Below are 27742 nucleotides of genomic sequence, written 5' to 3' on the forward strand. Positions count from 1 at the left end.
TAAGCCAGTTTTAGAATACTATTCTCACCTGTAGTAGTTGAGACAGGGTGCTGTCCTGTATGTTGTAGGACATTTAGGAACATCCTGGCCTCTACCCACTAGACAACAACAGCACGCACCCCCTCCTCTGGCCTCGAACCCGTAACAGCCAAAGACCTCTCCAGTCGTTGTTAAAGACCAGCAGCACTCTGGTGACCAGTAGGCACTACGACAAGTTAGTGTCCCACTCAGTTTTGAATGCTCCCTGTTGAGAAACACAGATTGAGGTAAACATTTCTGCTGGGGCACAGGGCTAATAACATGTCTGGGTTTTAGTGAACATCATAATGTTTCAAGGCACGTAGTTTAATAAAACTAATTCTACAAACGGCATTCTGTGTTATTCCATATGTTATTCCAGGCAGGCCCTATTATGAGGATGTTTTCTCTCCATGTGGATGTTCATGAACTTGGCTACCTCCATTCTCAAATCAGGAAAGATTTTTCAGTGCATGAAGCTGCTTTCTGATTCTTTGTTATATTCCCGGTTGTCCTTTCCGCTGCAGTTTTTGTCAGGTGTCCTCATTTCCACTTAATTGGAAGAAAAATGGAAGAGTAGTCTTTCATCTTTAAAAATAAAATTTAAGTTTTTACGTAGGCGTTCTTTTATGTAATAACTCTTCATGAAGCTCCAAAGTCATAGTATAGCTATAGGCACACATAATTTTTGCTTTATCTTGATTCATTTATAATAACTGTCTACAGAATCAGCTCATAATGAGCCTATGGGATTCCTTTACTCATTGTGTATTTAGAAATCAGGATCTAAACTTTAAAAAATATATAGATTTAAGGTGGCTACTGACTGAATATACTTTTTCTTCTCTTTAAACAGGAATATTAAGAAAATCACCTTACCAAGTATTGGTCGGTTTCGTCACTTTACCAATGAAACCTTGCTAGATATTTTATTTTACAATAGCCCCACCTACTGTCAGACGATTGTGGAAAAAGTGAGCATGGAGATCAACCGTCTACATGCACTTTTTATGAGTCGGAATCCAGACTTTAAAGGAGGAGTCTCTGTTGCTGGTCATAGTTTAGGTAAAACTGTCAAATATCCACATTTTAAACATGATTTTTGTTGAGTCCTCACTGCTTTTAGAGAGGGTGACAGTGTTAGTGTGAGATTTAGAATTACAGGTTTTAATTTTTTTTTAATTCTTTTTTTAATGTTTATTTTTGAGAGAGAGACAGAGTGTGAGTGGGGGAGGAACAGAGACAGTGGGAGACACAGAATCCGAAGCAGGCTACAGGCCCTGAGCTGTCTGCACAGAGCCCAACGCAAGGCTCAAACCCACGAACCATTAGATTGTGACCTGAGCTAAAGTCAGATGCTCAATCGATTGAGCCACCCAGGTGCCCCAGGTTTTAAGTTTTATAAAGGGTAGACATGAATGCGGTGAGTCTAGTTAGATTCTGCTTTTGCTTTTCAATTACCTAGGAATGCTTTGTATTTTAGTTTATTTTGCTATTTGGTAAAACAATGATATTGATGATCAGATCTTGAATGACATTTAACTTTGTATGACTTCTGTCTAGGGACTTTGTAAAAAAAATGATAATTAGTGTTACAAAATTATTAGTACATTATAAAGCAAAATGCAATTTTTTTTCTAGGTTCTTTAATATTATTTGACATCCTATCTAATCAAAAAGATTTGAATTTGTCAAAGTCTCCTGGGCCTTTTGCTGTTGCTAATGGAGTTGTGAAGCAGCCACATTTTCAGGAAAAGCAGGTATGGCCTGACTAACATTCAGATTTAGAAGTGAAGCTGAACAGTTTGTTAAAGTCTGAACTTTCCTGGAAAAACATTTTTTTTAAAGTTTATTTAAGCAATCTCTACACCCAACGTGGGGCTTGAACTCGCAATCCTGAAATCAAGAGTCATATGAGTCTTCTGACTGAGCCAGCCAGGTGCTCCTGAAATGTTTTTATAAATCAAATTATCCTGAAGTTTATAATATAAGTATGATAGGATCATGTAGCTTGTTGGAGTTTCTCACTTTTCTTTCTTCTGGATTATAAACTTAAATGTGAAAGAAGGTTTAGGATTTTAAAAAATGTTAAGCAAATTACTGTAGAAAATGGGAGTGAGAATGACTTATTAAATTTATATTCTTTTTCAGAATATTCAAACTTTGGAAGATAAACTACCTAAAATGGATTTCTTTGTGGAGCAAAATTGTTTAAGATTTTCTGTAGGTCAGGAGACATTTTGTGGAAGTTTTTCTGAGCTTTGTAACATTCCCTTGACTTTTTTTTTTTTTTTAAGATGCCTGAAGAGTCAAAGCTGACTTTGGATGAGTCTTGTGACCTTGATGTTGAAAATGAAGAAGTCCTAAGTTTGCAAGAAACTCTGGAAGCACTTAGCCTCTCTGAATATGTTAGCACTTTTGAAAAGGAAAAGATTGACATGGAATCTCTGGTACCGATGATAGTTTCGTTCGTTTCTGTTTGAAATTGTTTTTCCTGTAAGATCACACATTAAGAATGGTTTGAACATTCTTACGTCATAATACATTTCAGATAAGGCAGAAACTTACATGTTTAAAAAATGGAAGGCGGGAGTTTTGTTTGTTTTTTAGTATAATCTGGGAATGCTTCTAAGTAGGACACAAAACCCAGAAGCCATAAGAGAAAGATTGCATAGCAGGAGATGCCCTAAACAACATCTAACGGCCAGCAATAGATTAAGAAGAATATTTGGAACATCCTTTCTGGGCAAAGAGTTTATTTCCTTATTATTTAAAGCTCCTACAAAATAGTTCCACAAAGCCCATCAACACAGTAGGAAAATAAGTGAAGAAAAAAAAGTGTTTACAGAAGAATTTTTAAAAAAAACTATTATATATATATATATATATATATATATATATATATATATACATATATATATTTTAATGTTCATTTTTGAAAGATCATAAGCAGGGGAGGGACAGAGAGAGAGTGGGAGACACAGAATCGGAAGCAGGCTCCAGGCTCTGGGCTGTCAGCACAGAGCCCAATGTGGGGCTTGGGGCTCGAACTGACAATGGTGAGATCATGATTTGAGCCGAAGTTGGACACGTAACCGACTGAGCCACCCAGGCGCCCCTACACGAGAATTTCTACAAGGGTATTCACTGCAGCACTGTTTATAATAGCAAAACCTCAGAAACACCTTCCATGTCCACCAGTAGGGCACCAGTGAAATAATTAATGGTGCATGCACACAATGGAATACCCTGCAGCTGTGGAATAAATAAGGTAGTGTCAGAAATACTGGTGTGAAGTGATTCCTAAGGTATGTTATGAGAAAAGCGCACAGTTTAGTCCTGTTTGTATAGCAGGCTACACATACAAGGAAAACCACATAGGTGTTGTATATACAGAAGGTGTCTCTGGAAGGAGAGCAGATTGTCAGCAGTGGCTGCTGAGAGGGGTGGTGAGGACAGGAGGGGAGGGGAGAGACTTCATTGTCTGCTCGACTGTAGCTTTTGAATTTTGTACAACACGCATGTATTTTCAGCCAAAAATAAATAGAATGGTTTAGATGTGGAGGCCCCAGATTTTACAACCTAAATTAATCCATGATTTAAAAACAAATGGACTTTTAAAAAACCGACTGGATCTTAGATTGCTTTTAGTGATATGGGTTCTTGTTATCATTTCCTTATTTCAGTTACAGCTCATCTGTCATTAGACCAATTAACTAATGTGCTTATCTGTTTCCTTTTAAAGCTTATGTGCACAGTTGATGACCTGAAGGAGATGGGCATACCCCTTGGACCCAGAAAGAAGATAGCTAACTTTGTAAAACAGAAAGCGGTTAAACTGGTAAAGTTGATTTCCGCCCTAAAAATAGAAACCCAAACCCATCTTTGACTAGCTCCTTTGTATTTTGGAAGTTTGTGTTGATACTGGTATGGTTAGGCCAGCGGGTGTGCTCCCTGCCCGAGGGCACAGTCATGTTGCCGGAGGCCCAGACTTTGGAGGCAGCCAGAGCTGAATTTCAGTCCTAGTTAGGGTAACTGACCATCCTGATTTTCCTGGAACTGAGAGAATTCCCAGGCCAAAGGACTCGCAGTTTTAAAATTGGTATTTGGGGATTTCCTGGTGCAAACACTGGGTAGGCCCTGGACAGGAAGATGGATTGGTCACCCTAGTTCCCAGTTCAACTACTTATTAGCTACTTACTCATGAGCAATTTGCTTCACTTTTCGGATCCTTTGTTTCCCTCATTTCTAAAATGTGAATGATGCTACCTTCCTTATAGAGCTGCAGTGAGGATGAAGTCATACGTGTCGGCTCTGCCCCCAGTAAATGTTAGCTCATGTTCTCCCTTCTCAGGCCTCACCATCTAAAGAAACAAGAACAGACCACTAAAATCTCATTAAATTAGTAACAACCAAAAAGCAAAAATTCTTAACAATACAAAACAAAGCCACAACTAAAAAGCATGCAGAAAGAAATAGAACAACTGGGAAAAAACTCGCTTGTTTAATTTTCATTTATTAAATTAATTTGACAGATTTTCTCAATACTTAGAGAAATTAGCACTTAGGGTGGCTACTTTATTTTTATTGTTGTTATCATGGTCTATGTTGATCCTTCCATCTTTTGAATTTCTGTGGTTCTTCTATTTGTGTCACGTGTTTGGAACTTCACATACGTCACTTTATACGCAATAGGACTATAAAGTCATAGAACTGATTTGTTACGATTAGCTTGTGTAGTTGAGTTATTCGGCATCTTATGAATATCTTTTGGGTCAGGCACCATGCTCGGTATTTGGAATTTGGAGACGAACAAGGTTATGTGTCTAGTTAGGGGCAGAGATTTGACCACAAATGATGCATCGGTCCTGGAACAGAGCGTCGTCTGTGCTGTCAGCCAGGGGAGGGGTGGTATTTCTGGCCTGGGGAGAAGGGGCTGGGAATGGGGAGAGAAGACTCCTCCAAATGCTGATGCTTGAGCTTGAAGGAGAGAGAGGATTAGGGGAGATGGCTTTCCAGGAGTGGGCTTGTGTTTTCCTGGGGCTGAAACAGGTGAATTGGGAATACTGTAGGACAAAGGTTCCTGGAGGCGGGAATGGCAGGTGTTGGAGTTTGGATTTTCTTTTATAAGGGAGTGGTTCTCAAGCATGTTTTTATGGCCATGAAAGTCATGGTACTTTTTTTTTTTTTTAAAGTTTATTTATTGATTTTGAGAGAGAGGGAGAGTGCATATGTATGTGAGCAGGGGGAGGGGCAGAGAGGGAGGGAGAGAGACTCCTAAGCAGGGTCCAAGCTGTCAGTGCAGAGCCCGACACGGGGCTTGATCTCAAAAACCAGGAGATCATGACCTGAGCCAAAATCGAGAGTTGGATGTGTAACCAACTGAGCCACCTAGGTGCCATAAAAGTCATGGTGCTTTTAAAGAAATACCATGAAATACTCTCCTGCTTATTAGTTCTGTCATAAATTACGACTTAGTATCAAATCATCTGTTTAGTCTGAAGTTTAATTTTTATTTTAGAAATGTTAAAGTTTAAAAATATGTACTATAAACCACATTATAAGATTTCAGCCATGAGCAATGTGTCTGTAATAAATGAGTTTTTAACATTTTGATTCCTTCCTGGTTTTGCCATTAACATTTGCTTTCTTTTGCTATTGGCTAGGGCCTACTGGCTGATATGGAGGGCTAAAGGAAAAAAAATTGGAGGTCAGCTTAAAATTGAAACAATTCTATTATCAGCTTGGTTAAAAAAGTTTTTTTAAATGCTATACCTGGAAGATTGTACTTTTTAACCCCCTTTACCCATTTCTCGTACCCTCCAGCCCTTATCTCTGGCTACACCAAATGGTTCTCAAGTTTTATAAGTTTGTTGATTTTTAGATTCCACACTTAAGTGAGATCGTATAGCATTTGTGTTTCTCTTTCTTATTTCACCTGTCATAATGCCCTCAAGGTCCATCCATGTTGCAAGTGGTAAGATTCCTTTCTTTTTTGTTGATAGATAATATTCCTACGTGTATATACACACACACAGACACACACACACAGATTTATACACACACCCACCAAAACATTATTCATTCATCCATCAGTGGACACTTAGGTTGCTTTCATATATTGGCTGTTGTGTAAAAAATGCTGTAATGAACATGGGGTTAGAAGATGTCTTTTCGAGACCGTGATTTTGTTTGATTTAGTTATCCCTCTAGATATCATATAGTATATCTACTTTTAATTTTGGTGGGAACTTCCATACTGTTTTCTGTAGTGGCTACGCCAGGTAACATTGCCATGAACAGTGCACAAGCTTTCCCTTTTCTCCACGTTATTTCCAACACTAGTTATCTCTTGCCGTTGTTGACGATAGCCATTCTAACAGTTGTTAGGTGATACCTCATTGTGCGTTGGATTTGCATTCCTCTGATGATGAGTGATGGGGAACATGTTTTCGTGTACCTGTTTGCCATGTGTATGTGTGTCTTCTAGGGGAAAATGTCTATTTAAATCTGCTGCCCATTTTTAAATTGGATTGATTTCATTAAAAAAATTTGTGTGTGTGTGAATTGGGCCATAGTTTCATATAGCCCCCGTAAACCTCTTGCTCCAGTTTCTGAGGGGACGCGGTTCGCGAACCCCTGCTGTCGGGCAGTGGGGCAGTGAGGGGCTGTTACACATCTCAGAGCAGTCATTGTGATTATTCAGTGACTCAGTGAGAGATGATGGGGGTGTGTTGGGAAATGGAAAAGAAGGCTGGCAGAGAGTTCTGTATTCTCTTTTTGCTTAAGAATTAACCAATTAGACTTGATTCCCGATTTCCTGGTGTTTGGAAGCCCTTAATAGACAAGATCGGTTGGCCAGCTGTTTTGTTGAGGCGCCCTTTTAAGCAGAGACTTAGGCAATCGTGTGCAGCCTGGCGAGCGAGGGCCGCTGAGATGTGGGCTTGTGGTGAACAGGCCAGTCCACCCGTGGCAGCTGCTCACGTTCCTCTGACTCTGTCGGGCTGCTGTGTCAGGCTGCGCTCACAAACCAGTGTGAGTGGACTTGATCTCATTACTGCGGAGGCACACCTGTTCCACAGAGGCTCCTAACGCTTTGGTTACTTCCTTACTCATGGAAATACGTGGGTCTTCTGTTCAGCGCAGGAAGTTTTGAGCGTTTTTGCATCTGTGTAATCACCACCTAAGATGGGAGTTAGAACATTTCTGCCATCAGATAGTTCTCTCATGCTTCTTTGTAGTCCACTCCTCCTGCCATACGATTACTACTTTGGTTTCCATCATTGTGGAGTTTTGCTGGCTCTTCAAGTTCACATAAATGGAATCAGCATCATATATTCTTGTATCTGGTTTCTTTTACTCACAATCATGTTTTTCAGATTCATCCAGTTGTTGCAACATTTGCAGTTCATTCCTTTTTATCTCTGAGTAGTTTTTCCATTGTGTGACTCTAGCTGTAGGGTGCTCGTCCATTCTTCCCAAAATGGTTTTGAGGAAAATTGGTCAGTGGCTCCATGTAGACATGATGGGTGTAAACATGTTGAATGAAGAAATTTCTCCCCAAATTCATATCTTTATGGGAAGTATGTATTTTACAATTATATGGTACTTTAATCTGTCTAAAGTTGAGACCATAAAGGAAGAAGTTGGCAGTTTTTATTAAAAATCTAAGTTCTATGGAAAAGTAGAGTGAGTGTGTGGATCCTGAGAAACTTAACAGAAACCCATGGGGGAGGGGAAGGAAAAAAAAAAGAGGTTAGAGTGGGAGAGAGCCAAAGCATAAGAGACTCTTAAAAACTGAGAACAAACTGAGGGTTGATGGGGAGTGGAAGGGAGGGGAGGGTAGGTGATGGGCATTGAAGAGGGCATCTTTTGGGATGAGCACTGGGTGTTGTATGGAAACCAATTTGACAATAAATTTCATATATTAAAAAAAAAAAGAAAAGTAGAGTGAATAGTATAATGATAGCCAGTATTTAGATTTAACTGTTGCTGTTTTGCTGTTTTTCTTAGTCTCTTAGTCATTTTTTTCTTAAGCATTTTATTTATTTATGTTTATTTATTTTTGGGAGAGAGAGAGAGAGAGAGAGAGAGAGAGAGAAAGTAGGGAAGGGGCAGAGAGAGGGAGACACAGAATCTGAAGTAGGCTTCAGGCTCTGAGCTGTCAGCACAGAGCCGATGCGGGGCTCGAACTCACGAACCGTGAGATCATGACCTGAGCCAAAGTCGGATGCTCAACCAGCTGAGCCACCCAGGTGCCCCTTTTTTCTTAAGAATTTTAAAGTAAATTGTAGAAATCCTGGTGTTTCTTCCCTAAATATTTAGTGTGTGTCTCTAAAAAGGACATTTCTCTAATCACCACACTGCCTAAGAAATGACTGAGGATTCCTTACTATCAACATAACGTGTTCCATCGTGATAGCTGATTAACTGAACTTTTCCTCAAGGTTATGTTATGAATTGTTGGTGTTTCACAGGAACAGAAAAAAGCAGCATCAGAAAAGAAGGCAGTGATGGCTGCTTCGACAAAAGGGCAAGAGGAAAGTGCTCAGAAAGCTAAAGAGACGGCTTCTCTCCCCTCAGAATCTAATGAGTCCAAGAGGAAACTTCCAGTTGGTGCTTATGTATCTTCTGTGCATGTTGATTATGAATCTTTTGAAGTTGGCACTGGACAGGTAAGTTTATATGTTGATTAGGGCTGCAAATTTTATATTGGAATCGTGTATCTTTTTTATTTGAGTTGGCTTTAAATTCTTTTTTAATTTTTTTTTTTTTTAACGTTTTATTTATTTTTGAGACGAGGAGAGACAGAGCATGAACGGGGGAGGGTCAGAGAGAGGGAGACACAGAATCTGAAACAGGCTCCAGGCTCCGAGCTGTCAGCACAGAGCCCGACGTGGGGCTCGAACTCACGGACCGCGAGATCATGACCTGAGCCGAAGTTGGCCGCTTAACCGACTGAGCCACCCAGGCGCCCCGAGTTGGCTTTAAATTCTTTAAAAATTCAACATTTATGGGGGGCGATGGAGAAAACTGATTTGCATTCAGTAGGATTGTATGCTTCTTTCATGGAAATGTTCCAAATAAGGGATTGTGTACTGAAAGTTACTACTTTTGAAATTGTTTTCATTTCAGTTTTTCCATTATTTTGTAGCAGTACTTTATATTTTATAGTATTAGTCTCTCATAGCCATCAGCAACAGAGTGGCAGTACTTAGAAAGAAAATTATGTTCTGAACACAGTAGACGCCAGTTACCTGCAGTTTTCAGTGACTCAAGGTCGACTGTGACCTGGAAGCAAATGATCCTCCTTCTGACATACATGGTCAGAGGGTCAGCAGTAGCCTAACATTACATCACATGCCTACGTCATTCCCCCCACCTCATCTCATCACGTAGACCTTTTATCATCTCATATCATCACAAGAAGAGGCTGAGTGCAGTGCAAGAAGATATTTCAAAAGAGACACACTACGTTCACATAACTTTTATCATAGTATATTGTTGCAATTGTTCCATTTTATTGTCATTGTTAATGTCTTACTGTACCTAATTTATAAATTAAACTGTCGTAGGTATGTATGTAGGCAGGTATGTAGGCAAAGACGTGGTATATAGCGTACCAGATTATCTGAGGTTTCAGGCATCCACTGGGGGTCTTGGAGTGTATCCCCTTGGATGAGGGGAGACAAATATATCCTTAGATTCCTGTGAGAGAAACTTGCTGCATTCACTTGACTTACAGTTTTTAGTATTCACAGTTCTTCCCTTGGAGAAAAAATTTCTTTTTTTTTTTTTTCCCAGAAAATTTCTATAAAAACCAAGGAGTCAGTGGTGCTTCATTTAATAGTATACTTTACTATACTTGTATCTCAGTGGCTTGGGAGTATTAAAATCTTTATAGACATTGTATTTTTGAGTGTATTTATAGTTGGGTCTCTAAGGTTCCTTATCATAAAGGAATTCATGACTGATTTAAAGAAGGCAGAAAAGGGAACAAGGTGTTTATTACAGTCTATTCAAGGTTTTAACCCAATCCACTGATAAAGATTGCATTTTTTGAAATGTCTTTCTTTTTACTTATTACTATTATTAAGTTTACTTATTTATTATTATTTATTTTTGAGAGTCAGAGAGAGACAGAACGTGAGCGAGGGAGGGGCAGAGAGAAAGACACAGAATCCCAAGCAGGCTCCAGGCTCTGAGCTATCAGCACAGAGCCTGACATGGGGCTCGAACCCATAAGCTGTGAGAGCATGACCTGAGCCGAAGTTGGATGCTTAACCGACTGAGCCACCCAGGTCCCCTGTTTATTCATTTACTTTGAGAGAGACAGTTCACATGGGGAAGGGGCAGAGAGAGAGAAGGAGACAGAGAACCTCAAGCAGGCTCCGCACTATTAGTGTGGAGCCCAACGTGGGGCTTGAACTCAAGAAACTGTGAGATCATGACCTGAGCCAAAGTTGGACACTTAACTGACTGAACCACCCAGGAACCCTTTATTATTATTTTTTAAGTTTATTTATTTATTTTGAGAGCAAGAATGCGGGAGGGTCAGAGAGAATGAGAGAGAGAATCCTAAGCAGGCTTTGCACTGTCAGTGTGGAGCCTGATGTGGGGGCTCGAACCCATGAGCCGTGATATCATGACCTGAGGAAATCTAGAGTTGGATGCTTAACCTACTGAGCCACCCACGCGCCTCTAAAATGTCTTTCTTTTTAAACATGAGCAAACTTGAGCATACTTTAGCAAATGAAGGGCAGGTATTTCCTCATTTAACTGTGAAGGATCAGAGCACAGAAGATTTGTGGAACCAGGGACTCCCTGTGACCAGGACGCTCACTGCATGCCCTTCCCTGGTAGTTGGCCTTCTCCATGAACCTGGGCTCATGGGTGTCATTGACTGTATGTTCCTTTCCTTATAGCTTTATGACCACAGAGGAAAAGGAATCTCCCCTGGTTGGTCCAGTTAGGAAAATTTACTTGACCTAGTTTGGGTTATAAGTCCATTTTGGCCAATTCATACTGCCTGGGGAATGGGGCACAAGTTGATTCACCCAGCCCAAGTTACATGCCACCTCTGTGGGGGGTGGGCCAATGTGGGCAAGTAGGGTCTGTTACCCAAAGGCCTATGGGGCAGTGTGGACAATAGCCTGTGTGCAGGCTTGTTGCCGGAAAGCCAAGAAACTCTGCTTAAGCAAGAGAAAAGAAATAACATCATATTCTCCTTAGCCAGAACTAACCACTGTGAAGTGTTTGAACAAGCCCTTCTAGACTTTTATTTAAGCATATATTTATATATATATGCTTTAATAAAAATGGGAAAATACTACATAGTGTTTTACCAAAACATTCTACTGCTATTTTCAAACACTATATTATGAACATATTCCCATGTCTAAATATTTCTGTCATTTTTAATGACTGCCTTGTATTACTGTTTGGAAAGATAATGATTTATTTTGTCACTTACTTGTTACCGGATGTATTAGCTTGCTCGGGCCGCCGTGACAAAGTATCTATCGCACGCTGGGTGGCTTTAAACAACGGAAACTTATTGTCTCCGTTCTAGAGGCTGGAAGTCTAGCGAGGTGTCAGCAGGACACGCTCCCTTTGAAACCTCCGGGGAAGAACCCTTCCTGCCTCATCCAGCTTCTGGCGGCCCTCCAGGGGCTCCTGGGCTTATAGATGTAGCTCTCCAGGCGTCTGTTTTCACATGGCTCCTTCTGTGTCTGAATCCTCTATGTGTCTGTCTCTTTGTCCAGATTTCCCCTTTTTATAGTAACACCAGTCATGTTGGATTAGGGCCCACCTGAGTACCTTATTATAACTTGATTACCGCTGTAAAGACCCTATTTCCAAATAAGGTCTGAGGAAGTGCTATGTATCTTGTGGGGGACACAGTTCACCCATAACATCGGACATGTAGGCAGTTTCTGGTGTTCCACCTTTTTAAGTAATCCGGTGATGAACGCTTTTTTTTTTTTTTTTTAATATTTATTTTTGAGAGAGGGAGAGTGAGCCTGGGAGAGACAGAGAGAGAGGGAGACAGAGGATCCGAAGCGGGCTCCATGCCGATGGCAGCGAGCCCCATGCAGGGCTCGAACTCACCAACCTTGAGATCATAACCTGAGTCGAAGTCAGATGGTTAATCGACTGAGCCACCCAGTGATAAACACTTTAAAACCAATTTTGCGTGCACATTCTTCGTTATTTCCTTTAGCTAAATAAGTACAAGTGGGATAGCTGGGCCCAAGAACGCACACACAAAATTCTGGTAGTTCTGTCTACTTGCCCCTGAAAAGGCTGTGCCGGTTTGTACTCTGGCTAGCAGTTTATAGCATTGACCCCCGTCCGGTCTCCTCACTGACACTGGTGCTACCCTTTGCACATGGCTCCTTTACGGATAGTCAGTGCTGTCACTTTGGTCTCTTTCTTCTGAAGAAATAACTGTTTCGTGAAAACAGAGGACTTTTACTTTCTTTCTAGTATTTCATTGATCTGATAACCTTGTGGGGACAATGGCGCCTCGCTGTGTTTCTGAGCACTAGACAAGTTAGCTGTTGGCTCGTAGGTCTGTTTGGCATGATTTCTTTGTAGAAGTGCTGATTTTACCTACTTTCCTGCTGAGTTCTTTTTCCCTTCACAGATATCGAAGAGTTTCTGTATATTAAGGGTATTTGGTCTTTGTCATCTGTGTGGTAAAAACCTTTTCTGGTTGGTGTTTTTCCTTTTAGCTTTGGATTTTCTTCTTTTTTTCTTGTCTGGAGCTGGGGGAAGTGGGTAATCTTGGGAGCACATCCTGTGTGGCCCTCATCAGTAGCAGAAACCATTGAATTTGCACATATAAGGACAAGCCAAGGTGTGTGCAGTCCACATTTTGTTGGAAGGGGCAGCCTAGTGTAGTCGAGGGTGCATCGGAGTGGGAATGAGAAGTCCTCGTTCTGCCACCCCGGCTGAGTGCTCTCGGGTGAGTGGTGCCACCTGTCTGAGCTTAACCGTCTTCATCCGAGAAGTGACATCTTCATCCAAGGGGTGGCATGATCATCTTGCCTACATCCCTTTCAGTGGGCCTCTGTCGTGCACGTGGGGATTGTTCTTCGTTCTCAGGGCACTCGGGTGACAAAGGCCTGTATCCTGCCACTGAGCAGCAAACAGAAGAGCTTTGTAAACTGTAGAGTGTCACCAATGTAGGTGCTTTTTCTTAATCTCGACAGTTCTCAGTGGGCTGCAACACTACATGCAAGCTGTCCCAAAACAGCTCTTTGGGGGCACATCGTTTTCCTAATGGAAAGCAACTTGCTTGAACAAACAAAGATGGTGGCTGGAATAGAAGTAGCAGTTGGTGAACGCCAGGCCCTGTGCTTAGCCCTTCATGTGGATTAGGTTCTTGATTTTTTAACCCCATTATCAGTTTGGCATTGTTATGATCCCCATTTTATAGGTGAGGAAACAGGCTAAGGCAAGAGAGGTTAAGAAACTTGCCCAAGGTCACATAGTGAGGCGTGGAGCCAGGATTCAAACCCAGGCGGTTTGAAGCTAGAGTCTGCAGTTTTAAGGGTAATTTATAACCAAAGTAAATAGAATGCTTACTGTGTACTGCACATACTATGCTGTACAACAAGGAGAAATATAGACAGAAGATGGAGAAGCCTGTGAAGATTTTAAAGAGAGAGTTTTTAGTCCCTTTTAAAATAGCTGTGACAGTGATTATAAGCCTCACAAGCCGCACCCAGAATGGCATCATCTATGTTGAGGTGATTTTAACTAAGTGCAGTTCCAGCTTGAACTTGTGAATTTTCTATTATATGCCATTGGAATGATGATCTTTCATTATTTTTGATTCTCCCTAGGTTTCTGTTGTTTACAACTCATTAGACTTTGAACCAGAGATTTTCTTTGCCTTGGGATCTCCAATTGGTATGTTTCTCACTGTTCGAGGAGTGGATAGGATAGATGAGAACTACAGGCTTCCCACCTGTAAAGGATTCTTCAATATTTATCATCCAGTGAGTGAATTGAATTACTTTTTATTTTGGAGAAGATGAAACACCCACATAGAAACACGATCATCCTAATAGCTTCTCAGATCCTTATTTCTTAGGAACTAACTCTGATTTTGAGGTACATACAGCTCAGCTCTCTGTCCTAATAGAGAACAGTCTGATGCTTTCCAATAAACTTCTCTACCAGAGAGCCTTTGTTCAAGGAAATATTTCTGTTGTTTTGCTTGCAAAGTAATTTTACCCACAAACGTGGAAGTCTCCTCATAATTACCAGTATAATTATACTGGTAATATACCAGAATAACCTGGGGGAAAAAATCAAAATCTCTGGTTTGCTGGTTATCCGTTTGGTCGCCCAACTGAGATACGTAACTCAAGATAAAACAGCTTTTCCTGAATTTCCAATTCTTCCCTTTACAGCTTGATCCAGTGGCGTATAGATTAGAGCCTATGATTGTTCCAGATTTGGACCTGAAAGCAGTTCTCATTCCCCATCACAAAGGCAGAAAAAGACTTCATTTAGGTAAAAAGCAAATACTGTAAAAACTTGTTTCCTTCTTGTCATTTTGGAATCTGTCAGTCCTAATGAATTAGGTGTTTCCTGTCATTTGTAATTGAATTATGAAAATTTTAACACTAAGTTCTTTCTTGATGGAATTAGTGTTATTGAAATGCCTGCTGTGTTTAGAACCCATTTATTAGAACATTCAGAGGAACTGTGAAGAAAGGTTTTGAATGCGTTGCTTCTCCTTGTTGACTTTTTCCTTGAAATGGCGTTCTAATGGTTGAGGTACTTAGGAATGGGGGAAGTTGGTAATAAAATGATGAGACGCATAGATTTTGATAGAATTTGGTCATAATTTTTGGAGTTGGGAAGCCGAGTAACACGAACTAAGGACCAACAATCAGGAAATAAACCCTATGCTAAGTTAAGTGAGCTGTGATGTCCTTGCTAACAGGATAAACTTTTCCCTTTAAAAATGTTCATTAAACATAGTGGATCGATAATAATTCCAAGTGGGGTTTAGGTTTCTCTTATGCCAGTTAAGGGTGTATATTACTCATAGGTTTAAAGATCTGGGTGGAAAGGATGGGAGTGTAGCGCAGAAGAGCGAGAAAAGTGATCATGCCTTTTTATTTGAAAGTGGGGGTTTCCTTTCCTTTTTTTTTTTTTTTTTGCTTACATCATGCTTTTAAAAAACATTTTACCTCTTTTTTGTGGCACTTGGGTGGCTCTGTTGGGTAAGTGTCTGTCTGACTCTTGATTTTGGCTCAGGTCATGATCTTGAGGCTTGTGAGTTCGAGCCCCGCATCTACCTCTGTGCTGACAGCATGGAGCCTGCTTGGGATTCTCTCTCTTTCTCTCTCTCTGCCCCTCCTCCACTTGCACTCACTTGCTCTCTCTCTCTCTCTCAAAATAAATAAACAGTAAAAAATAAATAAAAATGTATTTAACTCTTTTGGACTTAAAATGAGAAATTTGATACTCAAATACCTTGAGTTCAAATAGGATTTATTAGACTGAAGTAGAAAAGGTTGAAGGGGCAGGAGTTTTTTCATTTTTAAAGAAGTTAAATTGTGGTTATGTCAGAATCTCAAATTCTCAAAACCATTTTACCATTACAGATTAGAAAAGCAGTCATCTTTTAAATCTTATGGGTCTATTTTTTTCCTTCTAACTTATGGTAAAAAAAAAAAAAAAGCACGTGAATTTTTATGGTATTTGAACTCTTTTCTTTTCTCTTCTTTTCTTTTCTTTTTTGGAGAGAGGAAGTGTATACATTTTAGCTGGATTAGCTTTAGTTGTTAAAAAAATGACAGAGTAAGACTCCTCAAAACATTTTTATATGTTGAAAGTTCTTGGCTGAGAAACTCCCGAGTGGTTGGCGTTTAAGGCCTTGAGGGGGTCTTAACCTGTCTGAGGACGGTGTTAACTTTTGTTTTAATTTTCATGGTACAGAATTTTACCCAGTGCCTAATTCACTTGATATGTCGTCTTAATCTCTTTAGAGTTGAAAGACAGTCTCTCTCGTATGGGATCTGATTTGAAGCAGGGCTTCATCAGCTCCCTGAAAAGCGCTTGGCAGACGTTGAACGAGTTTGCCCGCGCTCACACCTCTTCAGCTCAGCTTCAGGAAGAACTGGAAAAGGTGGCCAATCAGATCAAAGAAGAAGAAGAAAAACAAGTCGTTGAAGGTAAATTTAACCTTTGAGGCATTTTCTAGTACAAATGTCGTTTGTAAACATAATACTTACGAATTGTTCAATGAGGCCTTTCCATTCTAATCTCTTTTGTTAAAATGTTCTTCCTACAAAGGAAAATCTGTTCTGATAAACTGCTTCAGAATGCATGTCGGCCTTTTCCTGGAGTTTCGCCTGATAGTTGCTGGACTTTTTTACTCTGCAATCTTAAATTTTTGTCGAAACTCCTAAGGCCAGAATGGCATGTCAGAGTTGAGAGCTAAGCTCGTATTCAGGCATGTTAAAGGCCTGCTCGCTGTGAGAAGTTATCTTGCTGTTGTTGAACTGTGTCATTATGTTGTAGACTTTACCTGCATAGTCAGGTCATTGTGCCGTGATGTTTTTTGACTCTTTCAGATTCTAATTCTGTTTCCTTTCTTTCTGCAACTCTCTCACCCCTTTTCTTCAAAACTGCTGTCAGCTCGTTGGCTCTTTCTCCTCTCTCTCGGGTAACCAGCCCCTCTTCCTTCCCCCGGCTCTTTGGAGGAATGGGAAGGGAGCCTGGTAGCTCCCCAGGTTGCTACGTGTGGCAAGCGATATTCTCTTGAGCCCAGAAAGTCAGCTAAAGTCAAAGGATAATGATTAAGTGATTGACTTTGATATTGAAATGGTTTAAATTCTAGCAGAAAAGATTGTTGAAAGTCCAGATTTTTCCAAGGATGAGGACTACTTAGGAAAGGTGGGAATGCTAAACGGAGGCCGTCGAATTGACTACGTTCTTCAAGAAAAGCCAATAGAGAGTTTTAATGAATATCTTTTCGCTCTTCAGAGTCATTTATGCTATTGGTAAGTGTCTTCTTCTTTGATAACATTCCCGTGGCCTTTAGGTGCTAGCACATACAGTAGTTTTAGGGAGACTCTTTTGCGGATTTATCACTTGGGATGGAATATTAATTTCAGCGGCCGTGTATTCAGAATCAGTATTTTCCCCCTTTAGTTTGTTGTCCACAAGATGGCAGTGTGTCATCTGACTTTGACCACAGGCCTTTGGTACTTGCACACTGTTTCTGTAGGGATACCTTTCACAGAATGAGAGCCGTGGGGACTTTGAAAAGCCACCCTTTCATATTGCGGCCCAGCTGTTTTTTTTTTTTTTTTTTAATTTTTTTTTTCAACGTTTATTTATTTTTGGGACAGAGAGAGACAGAGCATGAACGGGGAAGGGCAGAGAGAGAGGGAGACACAGAATCGGAAACAGGCTCCAGGCTCTGAGCCATCAGCCCAGAGCCTGACGTGGGGCTCGAACTCACGGACCGCGAGATCGTGACCTGGCTGAAGTCGGACGCTTAACCGACTGCGCCACCCAGGCGCCCCTCGGCCCAGCTGTTTTGTAGCTGGTCGGTATCCATCCAGTTTTTAAGGGCAGCTTTAAGGCTACACTACTTTATTTTCATTTGCCTTTCTTAGGTAGGTTGACTAGAACAAAAGTTGCATTTTTCACCTTTATGCATAGAGGTTAATTTCTCCTCATGGTCTGTTAAGTAAAAATGTTCTTTTCTTTGTGATAGGGAATCTGAAGATACTGCCCTGCTGTTACTTAAAGAAATTTATCGAACAATGAACATTAGTCCAGAACAGCCCCAGCATTGATTGGACTTCAGTTTCACTCTGTGAGTTTATCTTTATTATGCGTATACATTGTGAATGTTTCATTCTGAAGTCTTTTTTAGTTTTTGTTTTTTGTTTGTTTGTTTAATGTAATCTCTGTGCCTAGTGTGGGACTAGAACCCATGACCCCGCGATCAAGAGTCACGTGTTCCACTTGGACTGAGCCAGCCGGGCACCTCTCTGAAGTCTTTTTTATGGAGTTGATGTTGACTATAATTTTCTCTTTTTTCTGTTTCTTCCTAGTAGTTTTTTTTTTTTTCCTTTTTTTGAAAAATTCAGAATAGAGACCTTAAAGAGGGGAATTGGTTTGCAGTCTACATTTCTGATGTGTTAACAGTTTTCTAATTCCACATCAAATTTGAGTTCTTTTGTTTTCAATTTCTTTCAATGAGACATTCCCAAGAATATCAGTTAGGAGTTGTTTTGGTTGTAGGTAGCAGAACGCAGCTCACTGTACCTTAAATGAAGAGAGGTTTGTTTTTTTTGTGTCATTTGTTGGGTAAAGTCACTGGACATCCACACTGTTGGCATCTTTTCATCTGCGCCTCGGCTCTTACTCCACAATTACAAGACGGGTCCTGTGGTTCCAGGCATCATGTGTACATTTGAGACATGAATACGAGGGAAAGGATTGTCCCGTTATATCTATTCCTTTTAATTAGGAAAGCAAATTCACTAATGAATTTGCTATTGACTAAGCCTGTACCACATGTCCCGTGTCTCCTCCAACCCCAAACTTCATGGAGGGTTATAAAAGCAATGCTTTATGCGCCCCAGTCCTTATAGAGGGAAGGGGTAGAGAAGGGGGTTAAACCTATGAAGAACAAGCCAGCCTGCGTTCCTGACGGTTCTCCTGAGACCCCGACCCCTCCTCTTCCTCACTAGATGTTGCATCATTTACAAAAAAGAGGTGTGTTTTTTAAATAGCTCGAAATTTTGAAGCCCTTCAAAGCATGAAATACAAGTGGTGAGCTCTAAACTGTGAAGTCAAAAGTAGTTCCTGGCACTTTGTATCTTTCTAATAATAAATGTAAAGTTCAGCCTCCACCTTATTCTGGAGAGGTAACCACTTTCAGGATTGCCCTCGAGGGATCGCCCTGTGTATATCCAGGCTGGTATGTGTGCACGTGGAAACAAAGGGATCTCATTGAACGTATTGTGCTACTTGATGGTTTCCATCAACCTTCTCACTTGTGCAGCTTGTATTTTATGTTGGCTGGTATCTTTTTCATTCTCTTTAGTGGCCGCATAGTAACCTCTTGTGTGGCTGTACTCCGTCTTATTTAGCCAGTTTCCCATTAATGCACATTTAGAGCATTCCCTAATATATATTAGGGAGTCTTAGTCAACAGAGTAGGTAAGAGGTTTAAAAAAGCCATTTTGCAATCAGGCTCTTGATATAGTTTTACCAGTTCTCACCATTTCTGATACTATAGTACTAAAATAAACTGGAGGTGATGTCAAAAGCTACCCCAGTTCAGATTTTCAGTTATAAAATGGTCTGTCCTTTGGTTGACAAATATTTATTCAGTACTTATTGTGTGCCAGGCACCAGTTTTCATGCTGTGGATAAATGGATAATAAGATAGCCTTCTCACCTTTAAAGAACTTCCCTTCTCCTGGGAGGAGAGCAGTAGTAAACCTGTGCTTTCCCCACAAGTACATTCCAGATATTGGTAGGTTTTGTGGAGAGAGAAAATAGGAAGACGTGGCAAGTGATGGGTAGCTACTGGGAAAGGCCTTGCTGGCGATGATGACATTGGGTTTGAAATTTGAAAGATGAGAAGGAGGTGGACATCTGAGGATTTGGGGAGAAGAAACAGAAGGAAGGGCAGCTTCCTTCTAAGGTCACGAGATGGGAACAGACGTGTCACGTTTGAGGGACAGCAAGCAGATCATTGTGGCTGGTGGTAATAAAAGAGGAGAGGAGTCAGAGAGGTGGGCGGGCCTGGCGATGAGGTCGCTGGTAAGGCCTTTGCATTTTACTCTGAGTATAATGGAAACATGGAAGGCTTTAATGGGCGGAGTGACATGACTTGGCTTAGGCTGTAGAAGGAATGCTCTCGGTGCTGGGTGGAGGGCAGACTGCCGGGCAAGAATGGTGGAAGGGGGAGTTGTGAAGAGGCTAGTGGTGACTGACGAGGGCTCTAGTGATAGGGATGGTGACAGATGGCTGAGGGCAGATCTGTTGTGGAGGGAGGGAAGTCCAGGACTTCCAGAGGAATTCATGGTAAGCGGGGAAGGAATGAAGTTGAGGATGACTCTTAGGATTTTGAGGTGAGCAGCTGGGTGGATGGTGTACCTTTCCTGGGAAGGCTTATGGACAGAGCAGGCTCTTGGGTGGGGGTGGGGGTGGGGACGAGGAATCCGTAGTTCTGTTGTGTTAAGTCAGTAGTTGATGATGTTGTGAAGCTGATGGCCTGAAGCCCAGAAGAAAGTTTGAGCTTAAGGTAATAACCTTAAAATCATTCATCAGCATATACTTGGCCGTTTGAAGCCAGAAACTGGATGGGATCACTTTGGAGTGAGTAGGTGGAGAAGAGAAGAGGTCTGGTGGAGAAGGAGGAGCCATAGAAGTGAAAGAAAATTTGGGGGTTTACGATCTCAGAGAAGCTGAGAGAAGATTGCTTCAAGAGAGAGTGGTCAGTGGTGTCCAGGGCTGCTGACACAGAGGTCAAGAAGGAGGAGGGCCAAGACTTGGCCGTGTGCTTGAGGCTCGAGGAGGGCGTAGAACTTCACTGGTAACCTTGTTAACACCATGGCAGAGGTAAAGTGGGTTGAGGAGAAGTAAGGGATCAGATAGGAAAGAGTTCTGCTGTGAAGGAATAGAAATAAGATGGGGGGACATTTTATGATATTAAGGTATGTTTGCTACTGAGAACGACCCAGTGCTGGGGGGAGAAAATGATAAGACAGGAGCAAAAGGGGATAATTGTGGAGGAAATACTTGCAAAGGCAGTGCAGGAAGGGGCCTAGGTCAAGTGAAGCGTTTAGCCTTAGGAAAAGAACAGGGATGCATCTTTCCCAGTGCCAGATGAAGGAGAGGAGTGTGGACACTGATGCAGATAGGTGGTGACATTGGTGGTGCCTTCAGGGATCTTCTTTCGTCTGGGGGAGGACGGACAGTAAATAAACAATTGAAGTGTGCCAGATGGTAAAAACTAGAGCAGCAGGGTCAGGGGGAGAGGGAGTGCATTTGGGATGGGACTCGTTGCTATTCTGTATCAGATGGTGAGGGACAGTCTCACTGATACAATGTCATTGGAGCAAGTGAGCAAGGCGGGTATCTGGGGAAAGCTCATTTCAGGCAGAGAGAAGTATATATATTACAACATAAGAGCTGCCTCATTCTTTGTAATGATTGTGTGCTATTCTATTGACTGCTACACTATGTGTTTTTTTTTTTAATCAAAAAAATTTTTTAATGTTTATTTTTGAGAGAGAGAGAGAGAGAGAGAGAGCATGAACAGGGGAGGGGCAGAGAGAGAGGGAGACACAGAATCTGAAACAGGCTCCAGGCTCTGAGCTGTCAGCACAGAGCCCGACGCGGGGCTCGAACCCACAGACCGTGAGATCATGACCTGAGCCGAAGTCGGACGCTTAACCGACCAAGCCACCCAGGCGCCCCTGTGTTTTTTTTTTTTTAATTAAAAAATTTTTTTAATGTTTATTTTTGAGAGAGAGAGAGAGAGAGGGAGAGAGAGAGAGAGAGAGAGAGAGGGAGGGAGGGAGGGGCAAAGAGAGAGGGAGACACAATCTGAAGCAGGCTCCAGGTTCTGAGCTGTCAGCGTAGAGCCTGACACAGGGCTTGAACTCACGAACTGTGAGATCACCACCTGAGCTGAAGTCAGATGCTTGACCAACTGAGCCACCCAGGCACCCCTACACTATAGTTTTTTAAACCAGCTCCTTGTTAATAGGCATTTAGGTCATTCTGATCTTTTACTAGTATAAAGAAGGCTTTACTGTTCATAGTATGTAAGAGTTGCATTGTATTCCATTTTATAGTTCTGTTATTTATTAAAATACTTAATTTATGTACTATTGTCGAGTGTTTAGATGTTTTCCAACTTTATTATAAATAATTCTGACATGTAGTTGCATATGCTTTTTGCACATATCTGGGATAAATTCCTACATGTAGCATTGTTGGATTTAAGAGTATTGCACATTTTATGGGGCGCCCGGGTGGCTTGGTTGGTTAAGCGTCCGACTTCAGCCAGGTCACGATCTCGCGGTCCGGGAGTTCGAGCCCTGCGTCAGGTTCTGGGCGGATGGCTCAGAGCCTGGAGCCTGTTTCCGATTCTGTGTCTCCCTCTCTCTCTGCCCCTCCCCCATTCATGCTCTGTCTCTCTCTGTCCCAAAAATAAATAAACGTTGAAAAAAAAAAAAAGAGTATTGCACATTTTAAAGGAATTTGGTGTGCTTGGGTGACTCATTGGAGCATCCGACTCTTAATTTCAGCTCGGGTCATGATCCCAGGATTGTGGGATCAAGCCCTTTGTTGGGCTCTGTGCTGAATGTGGGGCCTGCTTTGGATTCTCTCCCTCTCCCTCCCTCTCTCTCTCTCTTAAATAAAAACAACCAAAATAAAAGGATTTTGATCTATACTACCTATCGCTAAATTGCATTTCAGAAAGGTTTCTTGGTTTTCATGTTTACCATCAGTATAAAAGTGCTGGTTTTCCTGTACCCTTGCCAACACTGGGTATTACTATTTTTAAAAATTTTGCCTATTTGATAGCATAAATTGTTATAATTGTTTTAGTTTATATTTCCATTATTAGTGAAATGGAACATTTTTGGTATATTTAGGTGCCCATTTGTATTTTTTGTCAGTTGTCTAGTCTTAACCTATGTGTATTTCTCTGGATATTTTTGTTTCTTAATGATTTATATTATAATATTTAAGGATAATAACATTTTGTCACTGCAGAGTTTTTTTCCAGTTTGACATTGGCCTTTTATTTTTGCTTATGCTTTGGATTTTGGGGGTTTGGATGGGTAGAGAATATGTTTTAAAAATACATAAGCCAGTCATTTGAGATTACTTACCATTTCAATAATTACGTTTAATTTTTTTTTTATATAGTGTTTTAATTTAACTTTATAGGTTAGAAAGACATATTTTAGAAGAATAGAGGGATTTAACTTTTTTCTTAGTTGTTTTGCCCATGCCATATATTAAAATGCATCCTTTTGTCATTGATTTGATGTTTCTATGATAAGTTCTTGTTTGACATTTTTATTATATGCCCAGTATTGTTTTCTTTTTTTGATGAGAAAATTGCTTTTAAAAAATTTATTTATTTAAGTTTATTCATTTACTTTGAGAGAGAGCACAAGTGAGGAAGGGGCAGAGAGACAGGGAGAGAGAGAATCCCAAGCAGGCTCTGGGTTGCCAGCACAGAGCACGACATGGGGCTCGAACCCATGAAACTGTGAGATCATGACCTGAGCTGAAACCAAGAGTCGGACACTTAACCGATTGAGCTACCCAGGCACCCCAAGAAAATTGATTTAAATTTTTTTTTAATTCAGTGTCGTTAACATACAGTGTTATATTAGCTTCAGGTGTACAATATAGTGACTCACCACTTCCATACATAGGTTAGTGCTCATCAGGATAATTGTACCCAGTCTTTGTTTTCTAGGTTTTTTGACATTTCTTCTATTGACTTATTCATCTGTCTACCATATTTTACTGATTGCAAGTCGTATATTTTCCACATTTTATCTTTACGTTTGGACTGCATCTTCTTTTTTTTTTTTTTATGTTTATTTATTTTTGAGAGGGACAGAGAGAGAGAGCACGAGCAGGGGAGGGGTAGGGGGAGAGGAAGACACAGGATCCGAAGCAGGCTCCAGGCTCTGAGCGGTCAGCACAGAGCCCGATGTGGGGCTTGAACTCACCAACCGTGAGATTATGACTTGAGCTGGAGTCAGCACTCAACTGGCTGAGCCACCCAAGTGCCCCCGGACTGCATCTTCTAATCAGGTGTTGCCTGGATGGTAGTTGACTTCTTGCCAAAAGGGGTTGCATTATTTTCTCCCAGTTACTGGGTGGGGCACTACCAACCTGAGCCTGCTTAAGCTAATTTCTCTGCTTCAGGTTTTTGGACGATGCTGCTAGTATGAATTCAGACACAAAATTTGTGGGCTGGCAGGGCTGGGGGACCAGTTCACATACCAAGGAATATCTTTTCCCTTCTTCCCATCATCAAGGAAGAGGCGTGCAGACTTCTTGGCCGTCCTTTGTAGAGGAAGGGTTATTCTTTTTACCCCTCATTGAGGCGGTGGCCATTCCGTGTCCCCACTTTTTGTGATGGTCTCTGTCTCCTTTTAGAGTCTGTATCCTGAACATCTTTTTTTCTTTGCCTAAGATGGGTGCCTGAAATGATGGTACATCTCACAATCGATGGTGTCTCACACCGTGAAATACGGTGTTTTAGTGACTGTAACAAAGATTTTGCTGTCTGGCGGTGCAAGTTCTGAGTATACGACGGTCTTGGCTGTTGTCGCAAATGACTTTTGAAATGACCCAAGTTCCCCTGACAGTGTCTTTCCCCAAAAGAAAGCAAAAGCTAGCATGAAAAACTAAGAACCTTTCTCATTTCATACAGAATTTTTCACTGCTCATTGTTTTACTTCTCCTTACACTTGGTTGTAAAATTTGGGCCAGAACTTTGGTTCCTGAGGCTGTTGTAATAGTATACGATAATTGAGAATATGAACAGTTCTTCTCTACTTGGTTCATGTAAGCTTCGGTCAGTTTTATTGAATAATCTTATGTTTTTCTCCTTTAGTCCTTTTTAGAAGTATTCTTTAAGGGGCTCCTGGATGGCCCAGTTGGCTGAGTGTCCGGCTCTTGATTTTGGCTCAGGTCATGCTCTTCCGGTTCGTGAGTTTGAGCCCCGCATTGGGCTCTTGCTGACAGTGTGGAGCCTGCTTGGGATTCTCTCTCCCTCCGTCTCTCTCTCTCTCTCTCTCTCTCTCTCTGCTCCCCCCCTGCTCATGAACGCTCTCTCAAATTAAAAAAATAAAAATAGAAAAAGAATTGTTCTTTAAAAAGCCTCTCATGAATCTGACAGAAACTTTCTCTCTTATTTTCCATACGTGTTTTGTTCTGGAGAGCTACCATGCTGGCTACTCTCAGTGAACGCTCCTCGCCTCACGTCCACCCCCGTGGAAGGCCCGAGGCCTTGTGCTCACGGGCTGTGTTCTTCGGAGGCACTTGACAGTATATCTTTTACTTCAGGAAGGAATAACAGTGCATTAGTGTGTTATTACTGTAACTTTGTGAAGTTCACCAGGCATTTTCTTTTTCTTCTAAAGGCTTTCTTGTCTTTCCAGAAAGTCGGGCAAGAAATTGCATTGCTGAGAAAACCCTCAGAAGACATTCCCAGTTTGCTCCCGTGATGGATGACAGAAAAGTGGTTCATCAGCGTTTGCTCAGAATTTCTCACATGCAGGAAGTCGTTTCAAAGAAAACGTACAGAACAAAACGACAATGGAGAAAATCAGTACCACATGTGGACAGTATAGATAAGAAAACGTAATTTGAAAAATGATGCAATTAAAAATTCCTCAGATCAGTTTAGTTGTACAGCTGTCAGAGTAATGCGTGATATCAATGAAGAAATATTTGTAGCATGCAGATGGTTATTTCTGTTTCTTAAAAACCTATTGTCAATGGGCCATTAAACTTGCATTTTTTAAATTAACGTAGTATGTTCTTTTATTCAAGTATGGACTTCTTGAGAAACTATAGTAATACGACTTTCCAAAAATTTATATTCTACCTTCAATGTGACTTGTAGTTTCGAGCTGCTTTAATGAGGGGTCATTGGTGTCTAAGAGGAAGTAACCAAGAGCACTTATATTCCGAGTTGAATCTGAGGTTTTTTGAAGCCTTTCAGGCTCTCGCTGAGAGCGTACTTGTAGAAAGAAGTGAGATGCTCCAGAGGTCCTGTGAAGTGTCCTCCGGGCACATCCGCGTCCGCTCGCAGGGGTGTGGGGAGCAAATTGAGAGGTTTTCCGTTTTGTCATCTGAGGAGCTGTGCAGTCGCCTCATTGCTAAACTTTCAGTTAATATGAGAACCAAAGTAGACTTTTTAGGTTTTGGGGTGGGTTTTTTTTGTTCGTTTTTTTTGCTTTGTATTAATTTCACGTATACCAAAGTATTTCAGAGTATGAAATGTATTGCTTCTAGACTGTAGATCTACTTCCTGGAAAGACTGTTCTGTAATATTTCACTTTGTTTTACTATGACTTTAAAATCAAATTATCTTAAATATTTTCCTAATACTACATGGGAATGCCGATTTTTCTTCTTTTGTTATGCGATAGAAACATTTTACACTGTTTACATAGTTCTCATGGAACATAGAATTTTTTGAAAGCAACATATGATACACATTTTTTTGTGTATATATTCTAACTAGTGTGAATAAAACAGTAATGGCATTTTTAAAAAGCAGCATACGTCTGTATTTCTCGTCTTTCTTAAAAATGTTCCTGTGACTATTCCTGCATTCATTTCCTTTTCATCGTGAGTACGTGCTGTATGTGGTTTGTTCCTAGCATTTACTCCTAATAATAGAATTAGGACAGAACAACTTTAGAGCTGAAGTGATCTCGGGCAACATGTGTTCATTCCAACCAACCTCATTCTCCGGCTGAGGACACAACGCTAAGTGCCTTTCTCTGACTGCAGACCGGGGCTGGAACACAGTTTCCCTGACTCCGTTTTGGCCTTCATTTCTCTACACCTAGTACTATTGTTTTTCACTTAATAGCCACTTATCTTCCCCAAACTGACGACATAAAGAAAAATGAGGGTTGTTTATGGATACTAAACAAAATCCAGTTTGAATTTTCAATTGACAAGTGGTTTCGTCTGCCTATGTCTTTTGAGTCTTGTGCAAAGAAGAAACACCTGAACCAGTGTGCAAAGAATAGTGTACCAGCTGAGTTTCAGGAATTTTGAGATTTTAACACTTGAAATACGTATCCGGATTTTTTGGTGACTCTGCCTGTGGACGTATATTTGTATTACTCTTCAATTTCCGTTAAAAAAAAAAGAAGTGTGTAGTTGGTAGTTCCCATGAGGGTGGAATCGGCATCTATTAGCATGTTGTTCACTATTGATAGCATATCAGGCCTGGCAGTCTTGTCTCATACTAAGGCGCTTTCCAAATATTTCTTGAATAAAAGAATTTTAAGAATCAAAAACATGGTTTAACGCATGGAAGAGGCCTTGGAAGACCAGATCAGTGGTCTGCAAAACTGAGAACTTTCACCAAATTCCAGAACATAACCTAGACGTGAGCATAGCTTCCGAGTCCAGCTTGAATCTCCCCACTTCCCCCAGGAACAACTCCCCCCCGCCTGGAACCTCCCACCCAGCCCCTGATCCAGGTTAATGTCCTCACTTTCCCTAGGTGAGGAAGGTCATCTCTCGTCCCTCTGAAAGGGTTTCAGACCCAGAGTGTGGGACCAAAAAAAGCAGGAGTGTCTGAAGTTGGAGGTCCCGAGTCCTCATAAAACCGATGATGGTAACCTGGCTGGTTACGTTGATGTGTAACAAGGGGAGAGAGCTCTGTAGCTCTGATACACCTGTGTGTTTCCTGGGTCTCTCAAGTAAGGGCGTTTTCTCAAAACGCGAGTGTAATCATAACTACACAGATTATATCATAGTAGATAACCGCCATCCTGGCGGGAAGACCGTATGTGTGAAATAGTCACGACACGCGGTCTGACTGTGAGCAGTGACCCTGACCCTGCGTTCCTGCTCTTGGGCCCTCTCCTCGAGATGTCTGTCATACTTCCGGCAGGTTATCAGTCTTGTCCTGCCATTTCACCTCCGA

The 27742-nt window shown here is 41.2% G+C and overlaps 1 protein-coding gene across 6 annotated transcripts in view; it reads left to right on the plus strand.

The window, feature by feature from the left end:
* LOC123577162 (SEC23 interacting protein) overlaps window positions 1–26352 on the plus strand; it is a 43660-nt gene extending 17308 nt beyond the window's left edge. For 4 of the 6 annotated variants that reach the window (XM_045439136.1, XM_045439139.1, XM_045439141.1 and 1 more), the window contains exons 9-19: window positions 875–1083; window positions 1660–1778; window positions 2316–2468; window positions 3764–3859; window positions 8496–8693; window positions 13872–14027; window positions 14445–14547; window positions 16035–16220; window positions 16889–17051; window positions 17774–17875; window positions 25227–26352. In XM_045439136.1, the coding sequence (XP_045295092.1) occupies window positions 875–1083; window positions 1660–1778; window positions 2316–2468; window positions 3764–3859; window positions 8496–8693; window positions 13872–14027; window positions 14445–14547; window positions 16035–16220; window positions 16889–17051; window positions 17774–17855 (1465 nt within the window). In that variant the 3' untranslated portion in view covers window positions 17856–17875; window positions 25227–26352. Of the gene's footprint in view, window positions 1–874; window positions 1084–1659; window positions 1779–2315; window positions 2469–3763; window positions 3860–8495; window positions 8694–13871; window positions 14028–14444; window positions 14548–16034; window positions 16221–16888; window positions 17052–17773; window positions 17876–25208 lie in introns of all 6 variants that reach the window. The other 2 variants (XM_045439137.1, XM_045439138.1) reach the window with 2 other exon arrangements.
* Window positions 26353–27742: the final 1390 nt, after the last annotated feature.

This window comes from Leopardus geoffroyi, chromosome D2, assembly GCF_018350155.1.
Source record: "Leopardus geoffroyi isolate Oge1 chromosome D2, O.geoffroyi_Oge1_pat1.0, whole genome shotgun sequence".
Lineage (NCBI taxonomy): Eukaryota > Metazoa > Chordata > Mammalia > Carnivora > Felidae > Leopardus > Leopardus geoffroyi.